Source organism: Pteropus medius, unplaced genomic scaffold (assembly GCF_902729225.1).
Source record: "Pteropus medius unplaced genomic scaffold, Ma_sr-lr_union100, whole genome shotgun sequence".
NCBI classification, from domain to species: Eukaryota; Metazoa; Chordata; class Mammalia; order Chiroptera; family Pteropodidae; genus Pteropus; species Pteropus medius.
Genome location: NW_024349796.1, coordinates 5,287,505 through 5,310,961, shown reverse-complemented (window position 1 = coordinate 5,310,961; position 23,457 = coordinate 5,287,505). Strand labels below are relative to the sequence as shown.

The 23,457-nt window shown below is 38.0% G+C and overlaps 1 protein-coding gene and 1 pseudogene across 11 annotated transcripts in view; both read right to left on the bottom strand.

The window, feature by feature from the left end:
- The window catches only part of CDC42BPA (CDC42 binding protein kinase alpha), a 223,853-nt gene extending 201,720 nt beyond the window's left edge, over positions 1-22,133 (bottom strand). For 4 of the 11 annotated variants that reach the window (XM_039883265.1, XM_039883266.1, XM_039883269.1 and 1 more), the window contains exon 1: positions 20,633-21,391. In XM_039883265.1, coding sequence (XP_039739199.1) covers positions 20,633-20,810 — 178 coding nt within the window. In that variant the 5' untranslated portion in view covers positions 20,811-21,391. Of the gene's footprint in view, positions 1-20,632 lie in introns of all 11 variants that reach the window. The other 7 variants (XM_039883264.1, XM_039883263.1, XM_039883268.1 and 4 more) reach the window with 4 other exon arrangements.
- LOC120619349 (uncharacterized) lies at positions 17,793-17,911 on the bottom strand (annotated as a pseudogene).
- Positions 22,134-23,457: the final 1,324 nt, after the last annotated feature.

The window sequence follows — 23,457 nt, the reverse complement described above, 5'->3', positions numbered from 1 at the left end:
TGTTATACATCACAACTAAGTTTAGTTTAATGCAGGAATGCAAGATGGATTCAATATTCAAACTTCAACGATAATCACACTAATAAAATAAGGATGAAAAGTCAAATGATTATCTCAACGAGAGCAAAAATATATATAAAATTCAATACTAGTTTATAATAAAATAACAAAAAACTTAAAACATCTTAGAAAACTAGGAATAGGTACACTGGATAAAACTGCTAAGTGGTTTTTAAGTTAACTTCTAAAGCCAACATTGCCAGGGACAAGATTCAAAACTGAGCGGTACAGACCGATTATAAAACCAAGCCTTTTTCCACAACTCTCTAGCAGTGGCCATGAAAGATTTTTGTTCCCATACCGTCTCTGCAAAGGTTTTAGAAAAACAATGTACTCCCTTGAACAGTTTTAAATTATAGCTCAAATAGTTAATTATAGGTTTAATGGTTGTAAATGATGTAATTTCCAAAATATTTCATATTGCATATGTGCTTTAAATAGAATCCCATCAAAACCTGGAATTTATGAAAATTTATTGGAAATGTCCACCATATAATCTAATGGTAAAGCCAGTCCTCACTGTCAAACCAGTCAGCAAAAATCTGACTTATTTTCTTAGAAAAAGTCTGACTTTAATTTTTAATTCAAATCAATGTTATTACACAGCTGAGTATCAACCGTTTTGCTTCAGAGTTTTCAGAATGATGGATGATGGGGCTTTGCCACTAGTCTGTAAGCTAGTGAAATAAACACCTGCTTCAATACCTTTTATAGAAGCTCTTTTAGTTTTGTCCTCCTTTGGGAGCTATACATTTTCACATTTCCATTTGTTTTGCACCCAGGAGATTTTCACAATCCAAAGCAATGCACCATACCAAGATTCGAGACAGGTAAGTATGCCTTTATTTTATAAAGTGAGAGATGAGCAACTGCATGAGTAGAAAAAGAAAATTAACGGACTTCTCAAACAGATGGATTTTAGAAAAGAAAACTTAGTGAAGTTGAGAATCTGAAATTTGATTCCTGTAAAACTATATGTAACCACATAGCTCTTGGGAAGTCTTCAGGCACTGTGGGTACAGATACCTTAGTCTGAACACTACTGCACTAGATTATCATAATCCTGACTTCAGGATTTCATTTTTAAAAAGTGAAACTGACAATTTGTATTTTAACCAAAAATTTTAATCTGATTTTAATTAGTTGACTCTCAGGTGTAAGTGAATGATACCTTAAACAAATCCCGGAGGCTTTGTTTTCTATTTCTAACAGGGACCATCAGCCTTATGTGAGGAAGACGGTTTGGGCTGGGGATAGGGATCATGTTCTGAGCCCTACATCTCTTTTCCTCAGTGGACCTCAGCATAGCGATTCAGGGGGTCAGAACTGTCTCCCAGGGCCGGAGCTGCCTCTGAGGTTCCCTAGAACAGACTTGTTGCTACTGGTGGCCAAGGCTCCAGTAGTAGCTGTCTAAGTGCCTGTTCTATCGTCCTGAGACAGTGCCAGGCCGGCTGCCTGCCCCCTTACCACATTCTTCCAAATTCCAGTCTTCCATACCCCAAAACAGTACGACACATGTGAGCATGGAGAATGCTGAGCCATATGAGAACCCAGGCCAAACCAAAGTAGGAAAGTCAGTCTGGTGCCCTATCAAAACCCCTTCAATGCGACAGTTAAAAAAAAAATTTTTTTTTTTTAAATTTTTCAGAAGTCCTTTTACTCATTAGAACTTTTTCCTGATTGGCTGCTCTGGGACCCAGAACCAGGTAGAGATAGGCAGGTGCAGAGCCCTAGTCCCTCAGCCTTTTTATGTCCCTACTTCCCACCCCAGACATGTCTCGGGAACTCAGGGCTTCTCAGAACACAGCTTTTAAGAGTGTCATAAGGCAGAGTTCCCCAGGCCTTGGGACAGAGGTAGTCAGTCAGTCAAGGGTCACCAGCCTTGTCCCAGCCCTTGTGATTCTGGCAGAGGGCTCTATCCCAAGGTCCTCTATCCCAAGGTCCAGTAGACATGACACCCTCAGAAGCAGCTATTCCAGGGCCCCTGGAAGCAGCCCAGAGCTCAGACTTGCTCACATCCAGCTGGAGAGTCACCTGTGGCAGATACCCCATGCCTGCACTGAGCCAGGGTAGTGAGACCTGGAGGCCCTGTCCTGAGCACCAGACAGTAGTTCTGTCTCTGAGCACCCCCACCCCCTTGACTCTATCCAGAGCTACAGCTTTCGCAAGTGTTCTGACTGGGACATTTGAGAGTCGAGAACAAAGCCTGAGGCGGGGAAGAAGACAGAGCACTCACTGCCCAGAGACTCACAAGACCTGAACTTCTGCTCTGGCCCTGCCAGGAATTCATAAATAACCCTGGGCAGGACACACCCTTAAAAAGGAGAGGGAGAGAGCCCGCTGGTTCCAGGTAAACCATTGCAGTCAATCAGAAAATGTGTCTTAATGATTAAAAATAATTAGAGTGAATGAGTAAATATTGCCTAGGAATGTCACAGTAATATTCTTAGGGTGAGAACAGCAATTTTCTGCAAATTACGATTTTTATAATAGGTTCAGAGCCCTAGTCCCTCAGCCTCCTAGTGAAGCACCTAAACTGGGGGTGTTCTTGGGGACATTAACTTTCCCAAAATCCCATTACCTCCCAGAATTCTCAGCTGATTACTTTGTCTTACACATTTGAAAAAGAAGCAATCGGGAGCGAACTGCTTTATCTTCCCTCCACCAAATCTACCAACTTACCTCTCTCTATCTGTAACCTTGTCCTCTGCCTCCCTACTATAAAAAAAAAAGTGCCCTGCTCCAATCAACACCCAATCCCTATGTTTCCTCCTTCCTGTATTAATTTCTTGCTCTTGATGGATCATTTTTATCTGTCATAGTTTCTCCCCATGGAAACAGAATTCTCAATTCCCACTCCACCCTTCAGTCCTCCCCATCATACAATTCTATCTCAATGGTGGCAGTACAACTGAGTAGTTGCAATTAAGTGTATTCTAAAATCAAATTAAATGGTTTGGATCTTGACACCACCACTTATTAGCTATAAGACTGAACACCTGTGCCTCAGTTTCCACATCTGTAAAACAGAAATAATGCTACCTTCTTAAGGTTGTAACAATTAAATAATAATAATCCATGCAAATTGCTTAGACGGTACCTGACACATAGTAAATACTCAATAAATATTAGCTGTTGTTATTCATCTGGTTGCTCAAGCCAAAAGTATGGACTTCCTCCCATGACCAACCAATCTAAATTATTATCTAAAACATTGTCAGGTCATACTCTTTTTTATTTTCTTTATAGCTCTTAACAATATCTGAAATAATCTATTTACATGTTTATTTCCTGACTCCCCCAAATTATGATGTGAGCTCCATGCTAACAGAGACCCTGCCTGTCTTGCTCATTGCTGTATCTCCAGAAACTGGTACCTACCACATAGGAGGTATGAAATAAATAGTTGTTAAAAAGAGTTAATGAGTACACTACAAAAACATTCTATCGTAACAAAAAACTACAAATCTTCATACTACTTATGTTTTGATAGAAAGCAATTTCCAAGTCTCCTTGCTTTGGAAACAAATATATATTCAATGGCTTCCCAACGCCCACAGAGTCAAATTCAAATTATGTAGTAAACCAACAGAAATGGCCTCAACTTACCATTCGAACTGCATTTCCCACTACTCCCTCGCTCCGCTCCAAGCACATACCTTTGAGCTTTCCTGCCTCCATACTCTGCGTTGCCCTGCTCCCTTACATTTTAAATGCCCTCCTCCAACCTCTCACTCACAAAACACTAGCTTCTTAGGATCAACTCAGAAGTCTCCTCCATCACTGATCCTCTTCCACTTCCCACTCTCATCAACAGTAATCTCTCTCTTGTGCCTCTTTTAATACACTTACATTTTGCTTAATTCCTTGAGGGCAGGAACCACACACTGTTTGTCTTTATTGTTCCCACACTCCATTATATACATAAGTCCCACACTCCATTATACACATATTTATCGTGCACACTAAATATTTATTGAATTAACTTTAAACAGACCTTCTTCTAACCACATCTCTGCAGATAACACTAACGGTACACTGGAATTTGTACTAGAGACACAGATACAATGAGATGATCCTCAGTGTGACATATATAAAAGAGACAATCCAAGACAACTTACTGGTTGTCAAATGAACACCATAAAAAATATTTTACAGGCATTTAGAGAGGGATAAGCCAACAAAAGATGCCAAGGCTGAGAAAAATATCATTTTAATGACCATTTAAATTTTAAAATTAAAATTTAATTAGAGATATCTATAATGCATTCTCTTCTACACAATAATGCTGGCTCAGAATCCTTAAATCGAAACTACTTATTACTTAGAGTTGGTCAGGGAAAAGACAAAGAACACCATAAAACTTTACTGTAGCACTAATAATTTCTAAAGAAAATGCTATGAATGAACTGTAAACTGCAATGCCAACTGTAGTGGAGACTGTAGTTTACCCAGAATCCATTCCTTTTTCCTAAATAGAATCCTAATGGTGTTAAGTTACCTACACTTCCCTCATACAGCCCATGTACCTCGATAACCACACCAACGCAATGACTGGTTCAGGAAAAGACATGAGACCTGACTGTGGACATTACGACTCGAGAGATGCTCTGGGTGCTCATGTGAAGGTAAAGTCTTGTTCCTCTTGAGAGAGCTACAGGAAACCACTTCTCTCTAGTCCCACCTGAACAAGAATCATGTTGCTCCAGCGCCAGCCTATAACCTCGGGGGAAAATAATGTTAAGAAAAGCTTACTCGGCAACAGCAGTGAGACTGAAAGAATCGTGATGTTTGATAACTGTTGAGCCACCACACAGAGGAGCTTACCCTACCTTTGCTCTCAATAAGTTAGCCGGTAAAACCAATTTGCACTGAATTTCAGCTACTTATAGCCAAAAATACACTATCAACCCTTCATTTTTATTATGTAATCAATGACCTTCCTTATTATTGTACTATCATTTAAACTGTTTTTACTCCAACCACTGAAGTCAGAATTTGAACCATCAGATTTTTGACCTGTTTCTGCCACAGAATCATAAATTCAAGAAATAAAATACAAATGTTCACAAAATTCCTTTATGTTCATGTTTTAAAAAACAGTTTAAAAATAATGAAAGGCTCTATAACTTTTTAAATATCACTGTTTAAAAGAAATATAAAGTCCAAGATGCTTTTTAAATTTTCAAATGAAAATTACATTTCACTAAATATATATCTCTAGGACATAAGTATTTCCATATTTTTCTAAGATAAAAATAAGATAGATATCATAATTATTATAAAAAAGATCTTGTTCCAATTATTTTTAGATAGAATAGCAGGAAAATGAATATTTTTGAATTTATTTTTATTAACAAATGAGTCCTCAATAAAGCTCACTAAATTCTCTATTATCAAGATGTAGTGAAAATTCAACTATTAAGATAATTTAGTCATAATATTATTTTCCACTGAATTCTAAAATCAAAATTCTCAATTTGTTAAAAATCACTTATAAAGAGGATCAGATTTTAATAACATTATAATAAGAAATGTCTCCTTTTCGTCTCTTTCACAATTCATGCAATTACCTAGCACAAAGCCCTTCATAATTGTTTGAAAAATTATTGCCATTATCATTAATGACCATTTTTTTTACCTCTGATCCATATTTGTCTCCTGAACATCCTATGTGAATGTTTTCACCATCATCCAAACAAGACCAAAAACTAGACTTAAACATTCTGATATTCAGATTGCCCTCTTAGTCACATCTTTCCTAATTTCTACAAAATTGCTTTTCAAGTAAGAGTTTGAGAGTTTTTTCTTCATCATAACAATTGACTCGTTGAGATTTAACTGCATTAAAATAATTTTTATTTTATTGCTTATTTATTCCATTGTTCATTCACCTACTGTTTCATTTATCAAACCGATGTTTGAGTGACTACAATACACCAAACACGCATGTTAGGTATGGGAGATGAAGCGATAAGTGAAACGCGCGGCCCCTGCTCTGGCGGGGAAGCTTAAGGTGTCAGTCAAATAACTGTAACATATGTAATTTAAAATAGTAACATGTGCTGTAAAACAGTGACCACGGTATATTTTTAGTCACCTTTTAATCCTTAATTGCTTGCAATTTCTAAAAATACCACAAAAAGAGAATTCAATGCTGAATCCTCCAGCTCACAGAACTTAAATGAATGTGCTATCAAAACTGGTTATGCAATGTGACTAATATCATTTATCACAAAAGACATCTGTATCCCCAATAGGCATCAGATTGATGCACAAGGCTATCACGATAGTCATTTTAAAAAAGACCTAGTACACATTTTCTTCACTATTTCATTATAAAAACAGGGGCAAATGCTGCTCTTAAAAATGGCTTGTAATAAAAGCACATTTAAACATAGATCAACTCATAACAGCATAATTTATAATGGCAAAAACAAATTGGAAGTAACTTAAATATTGAAAAAAACACTTTAATGACCAATAAATAATTATACAATTATTTAGTGTAATATTAAACAGACTTTGAAATTATGACAATTCTGCAATAATACAGAAAAAGGGGTTTAGATGATATAATATTAATGACAGTTAATACTTACTGAGGGTTTACTATGTGCCAGGCACTGGTCTAGCACTTTATGTGTAATCCTCACAACAACCCTATGAGGTATGTATAACACTATCCTTTTTTAGAGATGAAGAAACTGAGGCATAGAAAGTTTTGTTAATTTGCACTGTCACATTATTATGTTAAGTAAAAAGAGTATAAAAATACCAGAAGTATTCCTGTGTACAAAACTAAATGCATATACAAAAAAATACTTAATGGAAGGGTACAAAAATGACAAAGGCTCCTATGTTACAGTGGTAAAATTTTTTTCTGCTTTTTAATAAAGTGTAGAGGCTATTAAGAACATTTTAATATTACATATTAAAAAAATTTTAAAGTTAAATTCATAAAACATAGATAAATACAAAATTTTAAAATTAAATACAGTTCCAGCAATTCTGGCAATATTTTATCTTCCTCACTCCCCTCAAACATTGCACACAGAAAGGAGATCGCCAAATTAATACAGTAGGAGAAGTGTATCAATGAAGATCAAATTCAGCTCCATCTAACAGAAAACTCAAACTAACCCTAACGTAAATTAAATAAAGGTGTGTTTCTTTTTCAAGTAAAAGAAACTGTGAAGGTAAACAATCCAAGGCTTGGAAGGCAGTTTGACAAAGCTGTCACGGATCCAGGATGCTTTCGGCTCACTGCTATGTCGTCCTTTGAGCATGGCCCTCATGCCTCATGGTCCAAGCTCTAAAGACATTACATGGAAAGGAATAAAGTGGGGAGAGGCCCCCTTTTAATGACACTTCTGATAAATATTGCACGTCACTTTGGTTCTCAACTGACCAGAACTATTCATGTGGCCATGCCTAACTGCAAAGAAAGCTAGACCATACAGTCATCTGAGTTTTGTTAATAAAGAAGGGGGCCCTATCAAAACTCCAACAGCCTTTTGTGCAGAAATGGAAAAGCCGGTCCTCCAATTCACATGGATTTGCAAGGGGCCCGGAATAGTCAAAACGATCTTGAAAAAGAAGAACAAAGTTGGAGGACTCACACTTTCCAATTTCAAAACTTACTGCAAAGCTACAATAATCAAGGCTGGTGGTAACAGCATAAGGACATAAAGATCAACAGAACAGAACTGAGAGTCCGGAAATACACTCATACCTCTACGGCCAACTGACTGTTGAAAAGGGTGCTTAGTCCATTCAATGGGGAAAGTATAATCTCTTCAACAAATTATGCTGGGACATCTGGATTTCCACATGCAAAAGAATGAAGTTAGATCTCTATCTACTTTACGCCATATGCAAACATTAACTCTAAATGGATCAATGACTTAAGTATAAGAGCCGAACCATAAAACTCTCAGATTATTATTCAGACCCCTTAAATTGGTCCTCTGATGTTCTTCTCTTTATCTCTTTTCTATCCCTTTGTGGTTTTTCTGCTCTATTTTCTGAGACTTTTTTCTGCTTTACCCTCCAATTCTTACATTGAAGTTTTAACTTTAGCTATCACATTTTTAATTTCAAAGAACTTTTCTTATTCTCTTTTGTTCCTTTATGACATTCTGATTTATTTCATGGTTTTTCTCTTATCTCTGAGAGTATTAATGATAGTTTGTTTTTGAAGTTATGCTTTCTGTACAGAGTCTATATCACATAAATTGCTTTTTTTTTTTTTCTATTTGTATGTTGGCTTGTTTGGAACTGTACCTTATACATTAGAGGCTTTCCTCAGATATCTAGCGATCCTCGGTTTTCTATTCATATTTAAGTATGAGAAAATGAAAAGATGATCTGAGTCTCTGATCCTTCGGGTGAGGCCCACTGATAAACTGCAGTGTAGTGTGACGCCTGAGCCCTTTACTGGGAATCCCTGATATGTGCATCTTTAGGTCTTTTTTCTTGAGCTGGTCAGTCTTCAGAGAAGACTCTTCTAGTCTGTCTTTGTGATAAAGGCCGAGTTGCCAGCATTCTCAGAGCCAAGCAGAAGCAAATAATAGAGGGGATTATGAACCTCTACTTATAAGAAACCACTTTTGAAATAAAAGAGGATAAATCAATGAGGGGAAAAAGTCCCTGACATACAAAAATACAATTTTTCACAGTAATGCTTCGAGAGCAATTCTATTGCATTTAGCCTGGCCTGTAATAAGTATAATGGCATTAATTCACTCATCTTACATTACCAGAGGCCTGCTGTGTGCCATGAACTATACGAGGACAGACAAGTGGGGGAGGGGCTGCAAAAGAGTTTCCAAATTAACCAATACATGAAAAGCCATGGAATAGTCAAAAAACATGACTTCATAGGTAGAAAAGTTAACACATTACAGCTGAAGTAAAAGGTGAGTGTAAGGGCAGCGCGTGAGAATAGGGGGGACGATGGACCCGCTCTGTATCCTGACCGTGGCAGTGGTCTACCCCTGCCAAAATTCATAGGCCGTACACCAAAAAGTAAATTTTAATATATTTTTGTAAATTAAAAAAAAAATTTTTTTTAATTTCTAAAGGTAAGAGTAGGAAGTCAATGTAAATAAATTATGTGTGTGTGTACACGCACACACACACATGCCACTGGGTGGGGTAAATCAAAGCAGGCACAGGGGGACAGAAGTCATGGTCCACCAGAGCAGGGTGCTGAAGACAGGCTGGAGGCAAAAGAAGCCCCCATAAAAGGGCTACATGGCACCAAGTGTCAGAGCCTGAGGAACATGAGGGCATCCAAGGGTGGAAGGACGACCTGGCATGAAGAGAAAAGCCTGGTGTGGGGAGTCAAAGTCAGAGCAAGGTGAGGAGCATGTCTGTGAAAGGAGAGAGAATGGCAACCTGGCCCAGGAAATCGAAGCTCAAGAGGGGCGATGGCAGCTAGGCATGAGGTGCCAATGACGGATTGGGGTGAGTAGATCATCTGCATGAGGAAGGGGGTGGCAGCATTCGTGGCGGATTGGTTACATACTGAGGGATTAATCACAGAAGTAAATATATTAGGGATAATGGGACCCAGGCTTCTCGCTGTTGGAGAAGGGAATTACAAAATGGAAAAGATAAAATACAGAGTGCTTTCTGCAGTGCTGGACTGGAATCAGAGGTATCAATGCAAACTTGTGGTCTTCAACACATACATATAGAACTATGTGGAGAGAAAAATACAGAGACTATATAGAGATAAATATATACGTGCATATGTATGTAAGTGGATAGATAAATAGGAGAGACAGATCTATCCACTAATAAAGCTTATATAGAGCAATACCAAACAACAATGAGCACACTTAGAGCTCGGATCTTGGATCGTATCATCCTCCACTAAAGGAACCAGGACTCTTTAGAAAAATAGCTGATTCCAGGGCTAGAGTAGGGAAGCTACAAGATGGACCTAAACCATCATCTTGGGCCAGAAGCCAGAAAGTGCTCAAAGAGAGAGACACGTCAAAGAACACAGAAGCCAACTTGAAAGGACTCCAAAGCCAAAACTGGGTCAATTTAAGCTTCAAAACAAATAATGATGGTAAAGGACTATAACCTAATGAATAAACTAGACAATCATGAGCCCAAACTGATATGAGAGTTTAATAAGGAACAGGATATTTAAATAATTTCGAAGTACCTCTTCACAAAGTACATATTAATTACCGAGGAGAAGAAAAGTAACATTACAGTGGAAAAGCCTAACAGATACCATCTTAATAAAATAAACACCCATTTTGCCAACTATACCTCAGTAAGGCTGGGGAAAAAATAATAAAATGAACACTGATAGTAATGGAGCAATATGAAATCATGCACCACTTGATAAGATGCAGTGAGAAAAACACAGCATCACTTCTAGAATATTCTTGCCAAAGATGTATCACCATTAGGAAATAAACCCAAATTGAGGGTTACTACAAATACTGCAAAATAATCAGCCTGCGATCCTCAAAAGTATCAAAGTCATAAAAGCTGAGGAAGATCTGAAGACCTAGTCCAGAATGAATGACACTATAAGGCATGACCTTCAAATGCAACATGTGATTCTGAACTGAATCCTTTTACTAGAAACACATTAACAAAATAAGGTTTAAGGATTAGATGACAGTAATGCTTCAGTATCAATTCTATTCAAAAAAACAAAAAGTAGCAAATACACACAAACATATTTGGAGATAACAGGGCATCAAGTAGGTAATTTATTCTCAAGTGGTTCAGAGGGGAAAACATTGTACTGTACTTGCAATTTTTCTTTAGTTTGAGATTATTTCACATTTTCTAAAAATTGTTTTTTTAAGTAAAGAAAAAGATTAGAGTAATAGACAAGGACCACATCATTAAAATCTTTGTACACTAGGCTAAGGAGTTTGTATGTCATTAAGTAGGATACTGACATGATCAAAGGATCTTGCTGTGTTTTTTAAAAGTCCTTCAACAACAAAGGCCCTGGATATGCAGGATTCACAGTATTTTCAGTTTAGGGGTACATGTAATAATGAGGGTACAGATTACTTAGCATTAAATTGAGGGGAAAAAAGCACAATTAATAAGGTCAGTAGGATCCAGGAATGTAACCCATTTAGATATCTTTAATATAGACAATTCGATTGAACCAGGTGCACACGGATGTTGAATAAAATCAGAATAACTCCAGAGCTTCTGTACTTAATGAAGATTATCACAGGAACACAGGCAAAAGAAACAAATATGATCACTTAATCACGACCTTAAGCAATGTAACACAGCAAAACTCCTGGAAAAAACTGTCAACTTAGCATGCTTCAATCAGAAATGGGGTGACACGTTACAAAGGCATGCAGCAAAAAAGTAGAAATAGAAATGACACTACACTTGCAAATATTATTTGGTTTTAACCATAAACTCTAGAAAATATAAGTATGGAATATAGAAAGGCTTTATGACAATCATATCACTATTTCAGCTTCACCACATATCTGAGCTTTTAGTCTGTTTTTAAACATCTCTTAGTTATGATTTTTGGTCAAGTCCAAGGCCATAGTTAGCTAGAAATACAATCTCAAAATGGGGCTTTAGCCACTGTGGGCTTTTCTTAATCTTTTCAAACAAGTTATTTTTTAACTCTTAAGACAGAACACTTTTAAGTAAATGCCTAACAGCTTTCAATAACATCTGAGTTAACTTGGGGCATCAGCTACTCCCAATAAACCAGATATTTAAGGATGTGATGCTTGCTGCAGCAGGATAACTACACTGCTTTTACAAAATCTTCAAAAAATTTAATTAGCTGTGTTCTATTTCACAGCCACAACAGTCTCACTTTCAAATTCTGTAAGAGAGGTAACTGGATTAGAAAATGATCAAGCACTATTGGGAAGAAAAAAAAAAATCACTAGATTAACCAAAGGATCTTTGCAAACCAGGGGACTACACATATAAATATAAACTTGAAGGCGTGTATCAAGTCTTATTATCCTTTGTCTGTAAACACATAGACACTCCATGCAAACTCCACACTAACCTGATAAACACTGCCAGACCGGCTCCTAGTGAGGCAAATGCAAGGGCTACAATGTTAAACGTGAAAAGGATAAAGTCAAGTCACTCGAACCTCTGCCTTAGGAGTTTGATGTAAATTGGGACAATATTCAACAAACAACTTGATAGAAGAATTTAGTAACCACTTTCTGTCACATATCTAGTTTAAAGGCTCTGACACAGCCTATGGATTCTTAATGCACACCAGCATATCCCAAACTCTGTCGGCTATTCCTCATAAAAAGACTTTCGAAGTCAAATGACTTGGGCAAATTCTAGGTAAAACAAAGTTAAAGAGGTTTCTGTACTGCAGAACTTTCAAAAACTTTTACTACAATAATGTGCTTTGTAATTTCCAAAGAGGGATACAATGAACACTATTTTCCAGTTCATTTATATCTCTTGCAATACAGTTTAGGAAACATCAAGGTTGATTTTCTTCGTTCTCACTGTCAGAGCACACAATATGCACTTATGGATGCTGCTTAATCTTTAGTCCATCAAGTCCTAAGTGAGCAACACACCAATAATTTTTCATTATTTTAAGTTTGAGTGGAGGTCTAGAACACTGCCACCGAGTTGCAAATTCTGTGTGAATCTAAAAATATAACATAACTAGCCATTTCATAATATCTGCTGTTGGTTATGGGAAGAATAGGCATTGGCTTAATATTTACTGAAAAATAGTTCAGCTAATAATAAAATGTTCCAATGCAAAATATCTTACCCTGAAAGAAGAAATAAGATACTGTTTGCAAAGTCACACAGGGAAAGACATCTCCAATGCCAACATAACTTAATAAAATATTATCAGTAAGATATGAATATTTGTTAATGGTGAAATAAAGTTGTTTACATCCTTGCATAGTACAGCTATACATTTCAATTAAAGTTTACTAAAAAATAGCATGTTAATTCTTCCTTTATCATGCTATTTATCAAGGCTACGCAGAAACTTAAAAAACAGAATGGGGAAAAAAGCCAATAAATACAACTATAAATCGCCAGAAAAGGAAAAATCCTAAACCAACTTTCAACCTTTTGGCAAAATAAGCTACTACTATTATGATCGTTTTTTACATATAAAAGAGAGAGGTTAAGCACCTTGCTTCAATCACCCAGCCAATAATCAAAGGAGTCCGTCCAGATCTAAAGCCCTTGCTCCTTACCGGTGTATTAAAACAGAAATATTTCGGGTTAAGATATTCCACTTGTAGATCTTCACCATGGAAACTCTACGTAAATTTAATTAAGCTTTATCACTATGAATAGAGCAAATTGAATAGAAGGTGTTTTTTTAATTGATTAAACCTACAGTGCTGTGTAAGCAATTTTAAGTAAAACTGAAAGTTAACAAATGATTGCACATGACTGAACTAATTCACATGTATTCTGAAAGGATTGTTTTCATCCGCATAAGTAGTACTTTTGAGCATAATTAGACTGTGGGTGAGAGGAACGCTGTGATGGGGAAGAATTAAAGAGAAAAATAAATGTATATCATGAGAGAAAAAAAGACTAATTTATCCACCTCTAAGCTATTTGTCTTTAAACAATCACGTTGAATTATTTAAAGTATTATTATCTGCCACTCTAATACCCAGAATAGAAGTTTATAGTAATCACAGAGTTCTAACTGTTCACATAGTGCTGAAACAGCACCAATTATATATGCTTTTCTCTTTAATAAAAAAGATCGTATTTTCTGGTCTCTTTGCACTACATATAAATAAGTGTAGGCACTTGAAACCACAGCTTCATAGATACAATGTTATAAATAACAAGTAGAATTCCCACACCAGTCCAAAAGTCTGAGAACAGCAGCTTAGCTAAAAGTTGTAACCTTAGACAAAATAATACTTAACACAAAGGAGTCTAAAATTGCCTAAGTCCATGATCTTTTCCTCTTAAATATCACAAAGTAATGAATAAAATTGTTTCAGACAGACAACAGTTTTGCAACATGTTACAATTATAGTAACTAAAGCTGCAAAAGATAAAGTGAGAATTTCTGTACTTATTATGAATTCCTACACTTGAGAAGTAAGTTTAATTAGAGCAAGAAAATGTCATAAATAAGACTTCTCAGTAATTCCAAGGATTTTATAGGTCAACAGTAGTGGTTCATTATTATATCTAATTTTACTCTACTTGAAAGTGCTTTTCCTAGATGTAATTTTCACCAGCATCATCACTCTTTTGTTATGCCATCGTAATTCGGTTTATCTTTCAGTTCACATGACTATAACAGAAGGCAATTAAAAGTTCACATCCACTAAGTAAAATATAACTTTCTCAGATTAGAGTCTCTCTCCAAACCCACACAGTGTCCCAAAGTTTCCCTCAAAATTATTTCTTAGAACCCTGATACAAAGAACGCCATGACCTCATACTGAAAGAGCATTTCCCAAAGGGTGTTCCATGGAACACTAGAAGCCATCCATTTTCCAGATACTCCAAGGGGGGGAAAAAAAAAGATTCCAGAATCATATAAACTTTATAAATTCTAGGAATACCTGCAGTATTTTCAATGTATAATTTTGCTTAAAATAGTTTCCCAAATTTATTTGCTTAAAATAGTTTCCCAAATTTATTCATGTAAACTTCCCTCCCACTGCCCTCCCCAAAGCACTTATTAATATCCCATGGATTTCCAGAACACATTTTTCAACCTTGCTGGGGGAGGGAGGGAAGCTAGAGTGAAGAAGCCCTGATTCCAAAATAGAAGCAAACTGTTCACATGAGGAAGAATTAAGGGGCAAATAACAAGGCTGTAAAGTGGGGAGCCAGGTTTTCCTGCCTCCTGTTACCATGAGAGTAAAAGTGCTGTTCTCCTATAGCAACGGACAAAGCAGCACTAGCAGGGGATACAGACAACAGAGGGCGAGCCGCTCCCCAGCTAGTAAGTGGGAGAAGAGGTGGATAATGCAGAAAAGAAGTGTGCAGCAACTAGCTAGGAAGAGCAGTCCTGGAGTTCTGGTCAGTATAATGGGGAAGAACAGGAAATCCCCTAGATTTGGAAAGGAGTTTTATATGCAGTGACAACAAAAGGCAGCCATTCGTATGTCTGGGATGACCTATACTATAAGTGAGGTCATTCAAAAACAAAAGTCGTTATGGAAAGAACTTCTTGATTCATTAAGAAACCTTGATACAGGAAAAGCAGCTGAGCAATTCCTGGTCTTTAGCAAAAACTTGAAGTCATTCTCACTGGCAGTTTCACGAGTAACAAGGAATAAGAAATTCTAAGGAACTAGCAAACCTTCCTCACCTACATCTACTCTAGTGTTCATCCAAATAACTGGAAGATAAAACCAAAAAACTACTACCAATGTCTATAGTTCATAGGATTATTCCTCCTGCTCAAGCTTATGCAACTCTGACAATCAATGAAGTCAACATCCGAGAGCTCCAAGTCAGGAGAGGAAAAATGACAAAGGAAAGAGAAATGAACCGTCTAAGACAACACAAAAGAGTAAAGTTAATTCCTCTGTCCATTAAGTTCTTCTAAATTAAAAACACCCAATCATTCACAGGTCAGGCTGAAGTAGCAACCCAGGAACACAGCACATTCATGCTCCTGTTCTTACTCTTCCTCTCTCCACACCTTCTCCCAGTCTCCCTCTTTCTCTCCAAGTGTCTTCTCTCTACCTAAACTCCTTCTCGTCATTAAATTCTTCAGTCCATCCCAACTTTAATATGTGCGCTCTTTGAAAAAAGAAACTATGTCTACAACTTCTTTGCTGTTAGTCAACATATTTTAGCTTCACCTACACTAGTTTCAAACTTTTTTGATCCCTCCTAATCTACAGTAAGAAATACAAAACACGACAATTTTGTATAACGATACTTATTCTTTGTGTACGTGATGTACTTGGTATTTTCTATTCTAGTCTATTCATGTTTTTAAATGCTGTCGAAACTTAGTAAATTGATTTCAAAACCTATCAAAATCAAGAAGATGAAAAATACTGAGCTACCTACAGAACATCCTGGCAATAAGTGTATCAAAAGAGAAAAGGTTTTGGAAGAAAACTTTTGACTGCCATAGGAGAGTAGCGCAATAAAATATTAATTTGGACCAAGTTCAGTATTCTCACCATAAAACAATCTGGGCTTACTATGCAATATTAATCAAGTCCCAGGAATGATGGGACGTTTCATAAAATTTACAACATATTATGCTATTTCTTTTTACATTGCTATGCTAAGGTATGCCTTACATTTCTATGTGAAATACATAAACTCTTAAAATTCTTAAAGTGTTAATCTTGACATCCCTGTTCTCACTCATAGAGCACTATATTCTTAAAAACAAATGGAAAAGAAATGGAAAAACAATAGCCACCATTTCATGAACATGCTTTTAAGTGTGCCAGCTTTGTGTTAGATTAAATCACTGTACTTAGCATTGTTCTTAGAATAGACTATTATGTGGCTAGTATAAAGGAAACAGGGGCCCAACCTATATTTCTGATGACATTTATAAAGATGCTAATTGAGGACTTAAATAAAAATGAACTTAATTATCTGTATTAAATGAACATTTTGAAAATTTGGTATGATTAATAAAGTCTACTCGAAAAAAGCTAATAATGAGGAACAGCAGAAGTGAAGAATAAAGTACCCTAGAAAAGATTTAGATCCTTCTAATCAAGCCATCGTCACCTCGTTTAATTGACCCACACATGAAAAAAATAACCTTTAAAACTACTCTAATGGAAAGAAAAGTTTAAATCACCGTACCTGCTCATGTACCCTAGTAACAAGTTTATTAATCATTCAGACTATTGTGTATACTGACTCAGCTATAAAATTACTATTATTTAAGAATAATTTAAATGAAATGTTACAAAGTCCAAGTTTAAGGAAGCATCAAAAACCAGATATCCATATACAGATAATTCAGATTTTATTTTTGTATTGAGTAATATTATCGTACATCTATTTTTTAATAAATTGGTAAAGAATTACTTAAAATTCCAATTTCCTATTTCAAAGTAGAGAGTAGCCAACTTAATGAAGAATGTACTCATTCAGACATAACCAGCAAATTAGTTTATAATGTAACAGTTATTTTTACTTCTACAACTCTGTTGTAACTTATTCTAGTTATACTGCTGACATCAAAACTCTAATTTTATAAACAAATAGACAACATAATCATTTCAACAACTTAAAAAACAAAGGAGACAAAATATAGCTTTCAAATATTATTGGATGTAACTGGAAAATATATATTATTAAATTTAAAGTGATCTGCGGCCTTCAGGCCCTCTGAGCCTCTTGCTCTACCGCGTATTGGCTTAATCCCCTTAATCCCCTCTTCCTCTCTGGAGCTCCACATATTTCCTCCCTCCGGCCATTAGCGGCAAGAGCAAGGAATGCTGTCCAATACACATATATATATCTCCATATACCGCTTTGATTCATCAGTTTTCTCATTGCCATGATACTATAATGAACAAAACATTAATTATACCAATATAAAAGTGAAATGGACCACAACTAGGAATAAAATGAAATTGATGGACATAAAGCAAGGCAGACAGAATCTTGGCTGACTCCATTTTTTTTTTTTCCCCCTAGGGGAGGCAATCCTTGGTTGACCTCACAGATTGCAAGGACCTTGTCAATTTACCAATTCCCTATTTTTTTTTTTTTACACCTACACACACCACCTGGTCTTCCCAGGTGGTCTCCCATCCAAGTACTAACCAGGCCCGACCCTGCTTAGCTTCCAAGATCAGAGGGGATCAGGCTTGTACAGGGTAGCATGGCTGTGGACTAATTCCATTTTTAAAAGTAGCCTATCATCAGCATAAAAATAAGGCGTATCTAGATGACACTTTCATTAATATAAACAGCTAAATGCAAATATACAGTATAAATTACAGAGAATTTTTACTACTACTGCTCTCCTGTTGCAAATATTGGGTTTTTTTAAATTCAAACTAAAAATTGTTATCACTAAGGCAAATCTAAATTATCTAATTTAATCCCAACAATCCCTGTAAATTTCCATACCAGATGGAACAAATAATGTTTAAAAAATTAAATTGCGGTCCATTCACTATCTGGAAAACTTCCTTAATCTAATTGTTTTATATATATATATATATATGTGTTATATATATATATTATATATATATATAACACATATATATATATATAATGTTAGACAATGAGAAAGAAAAAGGGCATTTCCCCAAAATATGGTATTCAATTCATACATGAAGAACAGCTGATCTATTTCAATACTTAAATGAAGACACGGGCATTCTTAAATAACCTAAATCCTCAAATAACTTAAAAATAGTAAATACTACTACTTATGATACATCGCTCAACAGCTTTTCCATTCTACCTCTTTTCTTACTCCTCACCAAAACTTGTGGTTGATATAACGCCCACTCTCAAGACCTCATACTCCGAACTTAAAAATGCCCGAGACTTAACAGACACTGCCTAGCCACAAAGTGTGCAAAATAATTCTTTAAAAATTCTAGTTTCTTGTTCTCTATCACTGAGAAACACAACAGAGGTTTACTTAAAAGACTGTCATATCAGACATCTAAAAAGACAAAATATGAAAGATACCACTAAAACAATTTGCTTTAAACCGTGAAAAGTTCCTAGTTTAAAATTACTTAAAACATGTTAATGAAAATAAAGTATATTTGGCCAAATACTTATCTGACTTTTGGCTTATTTTGGCTTAAGTTAAATATATATAAACAAGGATTTTTTAATACATATATAAGAAACAAAGTCCAAGAAAACATATCTAGTGGAAAATATACATAAATTATTCTGATAATACCATACAACAAAATATTTTATGGCATAAAACTACTATGTAAATTCTTAATACCAAAAGGCAATTGAACATATGGTTTTCTTTTTTATCATAATTTTAAAATTATATTTACTGCTGGTACACACAAAAAGTTCTCCCATCATTTTACAGATGAGAAAGAATGGATATTAAATGACAATGACAACCATAGACTATAGAGTGTCGCTACTGGAACCATAATTCAAGAACTAAAACTCTAAAAGTACCAAAAACTTTTCTGTAAATCTTCAAAAAAAACCAAAAACCAAAAAACAACATTTCTAAATTTATAAAACATGGAATGTAAAACACATAAACGTTACAAAATATTTTACTCTACATATAAAAATAAAAGACTCAAAACCAGTACCAAAGTCAAAATTGTCTCGCTCTTAAGAAGTCACTTGAAATATGGTTAAAATTCTTTTATTCCCAGTAAGAGTCTAGAAGTCCGTTTTAAAAAATCATCCTATTCACATTTATATACACATATATATACATATGTTTTTTAAACCTCATGAGATCAAGTTGCTAGAAAACGTGATACTGGCAAACTGAATAGTTAGTTATTATGTGTAGGGAATCTTGAATGAGTGATTTACCTGACAAACTCATTTTTTATATATTTCAAATTCAAAAGAATAAAAAAATGAAATAATCACCAACTGACTTTCACTTCAGGAAAATAAAGCTTTCCTTGGGAACAAAGACATTTTAGAATCAAAACTTTCCAACAAACTAAAATTATTAGTATTCCAAAGGTATAAAATACAGTACTACTTTGGCTGATACCCTCCAAAAGCCAATGTTAACCAAAACAGGTCTGGGTGATGACCTATTCCCATAGAGAACAGCTGGATATTCAAATGCACAATGGATACAGAAGAACTTAAGCCAAGTCTTCAAGCCTGAAGGTCACGTAGCAGCTTTTGCTCTCATCATTGATCTATTGCACTACAGTAGGTCTCCAAATTCACATCAATATTTAGAAGGAAGACAAAAACCTAACCAGTTTAGATTTGAATTAAATTTAGAGCAAATCACACTTTCAGGCAGGAGCTGCTCCCAAACATTCTCTCCCAACAACTACCACAAAATTTTTAAACATTTAAGTCATGTTATCCTACAAACATGACAATTTGTGGCAAGTCCATGTTTAGTAGTTTCTTTGCTTGTACTACAGAGAAATGAAATAAAATCCACTGATAACTACCTTCAAGTTCCGTTGACGTAAGGTATTTTAATATCTCCTCCCATTTCCAGAGTGATTTCCAAACTCTGGGAAGGAATGTTTCCACTAATAAATACCTTTCAACTGAATGTCTGTTTTACCACCACGCGTATTAGGCAATGTGAACAATCATCCAATTTTGCCCATCACAGAATTATTCAAAAGCTCTTACTGCTGACCTAAAAATGTAAGTTCTTCCTCATAAATTCCACATTAAATCGTGGCAACCATTGAGTAGTCTGGTTGTACTCCTGGGAAAATATTTATCAAAAACTCGAAAACAATCTTGAATATCCGGTGTCTACTCTTTTATTGTATATATATGTTTAAGTTGTTGTTTGTCATATACACTGTATTACATATAGTTTACTCATGATAACTCTCTATAACAATTAAATCATCATGTCCAGCTAAAGAGTTTTAAAAAAACAAAGACTTACCCCATTCTAGGTATTCAAGAATGTTCTTCTCTCTTCTCAGCGGAGAGTTATTGCATTCATCATAAAGGCAGATGAGTATATCCAGTAACGTTTCCACACTGAAGCACTGCCCATTGGTCTGAGCCGGCCCATCCAAAATAAACTGCTCCAACTGCCTCAAACGCACTTCTCCAGACATGTTGCTTCGATTTCTGCTGGTTTTCCTTTAAGTTATTATTAACGATTTTTACTATGATTCTTTATACCTAAATTTTAAAAGGTGTGGTTTTAAAAATAAACCACTTGTTATTCAAACAACTGTCATGCAATGCCGGTGCTGAATTAAACATCCAACACACCGGTACCCTCACTTAATTGAAGCGTCTTCAATTTCGCACATATACATATATTTTGAGGGAGAGTTACCATAAAATATATATTTGATACATTTTTAAAGAATAATACAATTAAGTCGTATATTTAAATAAAATAATAATTAAAAGTACAACGAACCAAAGAGTCAACACTTCTTTAAGGAAAAAAAAAAAGGAAAAAAAAAAAAAAAAACTCTTCTCCTTCATTCAAAATTCAATTCGTGCAACATAATCCTGAAACGAATCCGGTTGCATCATTAATGAATTAAGTCCGATTTGCATCAGCAATTCACTGCCCAGGAAGAAGGAAAACAAAAAAGGGAGGAAAAAGCCAGAACGTATATAAGGGGGAGGGAAAACCAAAAATTCGGCTGCAAATCCTCCCAACCACCGCTTGGATGATGCATCAGCGGCAATTTCTCCAGCGGGAAGGGAGGGGGCGAGTCCCTGAAGCAGCCCCTCGGCCCGGAGCACGCCAAGTCTTGCCCGGAGGAGGCTTTTCCTTTCTCCTCCCGAGCTCCTGCTTTTTAAGGCTTTGCAGTTAGTCCCATGTGCGACGGATGCGAAGGCAAACTCTTCATTTTCCTCCCCGTTTCTCCCAGGGGCCTGACTGGCGGCGCGGCCGGGGCTGGAAACGCGGGCTGCGGGCGGCACCGGCCGCCGGGGCTCGGGGAGCAGCGGCTACTTGGCCGCCCGAGCCCGCTCCATGTCGGTGGTCGCTGATCGGCCGGCCTGGGCCCGCGCCGGGCGGAGAGCCGGGTCGCCCCACACCCGCACCGCGGCCGCCCGCCGAGGCTCCCGACGCCCTGGCGAGGGGGGTGGTTTTCGGGATTCAAAGGACACGGACCGCGGCAGCTGCGGCGGCGGCGCGGGCGGCTCCGGCAGCTCCTTCTCCCGCTGCTTCACACCCCTGGGTGAAGGGCATCTTTCCGCGGCGAGCAGGGAGGCGGCCGAGGCGCCGGAGGAGGGACTGGTGCCGCGGGTGCGGAGAGCGGAGGCTGCGGCAGCCCGGCTCGCAGCCACTCCCTTCCTTCCCCCCGCCCCTCCCCCGCCTTCCCGGGCCTCTCGCGCCCGCGCCCTGGGCTCCGCGAGGCTCCCCGGCCCGCCGCGCGCAGGCGGAGGCTCGCCGCCGCGTCCACAGCCAATATGGCGGCCCGCGCGCGCCGCCCCGCCCCGCCCCCGCCCCCCCCCCGCCGCCGCCCCCGCCCCCGCCGGGCCCGCGGACCGCGCCGGGTCGCGCGGCGGCCGCGCCGAGCCCAGGCCCTGGAAGGCGCGCGGGCGGCGGCACCACCCCGAGCGGAGGGTGGGGACCGCCTGGGCCGCAAGGCTGCGGCTGCCGCAACGTGGAATGCAGGGATACGGGAGGACTGGGGAGGCCGCGGCGGCGGCGGAGGACAGGGAGGCGGGAGGACCGGGCGCGGGCTGCGACCTGCGACCTGCGCCACCGCCTCGCCGCGCTCCCCGGTCCCCGAGGCTGCCGGGACGGATCGCAGAGCGGGGCTTCCTCCTCGTCCTCGGTGACACCACCTGTCCGGCACGTTCGTCAAGGGCTTTAGGCTTGCGACAAGGCTGTAACAGACAGTGCCGCCCTCGCCGCCCCTCACCTGCTCACCACCCGCTCCCCAGATCCAGTCCTCCTGCACTCCGGAGTAATCATTTCCTGGGTGTCTAATTACACCACGTCTCGTGTCATTTCCCAGGACAAACACAATGACAGACTTGTATGCGCTACCATCCAAGTCATGAGTGTGTGTGTGTGTGTGTGCGCGAAGGATAGAATTCCCCGTCTCTATTCCCAAAAGTTTCCCTACGTGGAGCACAGTGTTTTCTCCTCCGGAACTATTCCAGCTGCTGCCTGTTTATTCCCAGCCAAGGTTACCTCCTACAGGGGATTCAGCTCCAGGAGCAAGTCAAGACAGTTCACTATCAACGAGCCTACCTCCCGTTTGCGCGCGCATATACACACCCACCCGTAATCCAATGGCACAGTGCAGACGCTGGGCAGCAACGGCAAGTCATTCAAGAACTACCGCCCCTGATAGATTTAGGGCCTTCCAGGTTTTTCCAATCTTGGTTTTAGAAGCGCTGTCTTACAAATTTCTCACGGAAGGTCCCACGTGTAAATGTATCGCTAAACTGGGTCATTGCATTTCTGTCCTTTCCTCTCAAAATTGCCATCTCCTTTATAACCTTTCTCCAAAACACGATTATTTTTCTAGTCCTTTCCAACACCCGTGGGGCAGTCCTATGTTAATGTCCACAGTTGCATCTTTTTAAAATCAATATAGGAGCTGCGGATGTACTAGAATTGAAAGTCTACAAGTCTAAAAACGAATGCTAACAAATTATTCAAGTTGCTGTGATTCGCAAAATATTGTGATTTTTTTTTTTGCAGCATCTACCCTTGCCAAAATCGACAATTGCCTACCTTAAATAAGGACAGCATTATTTCCAAAGTATGTGTGACGCTTT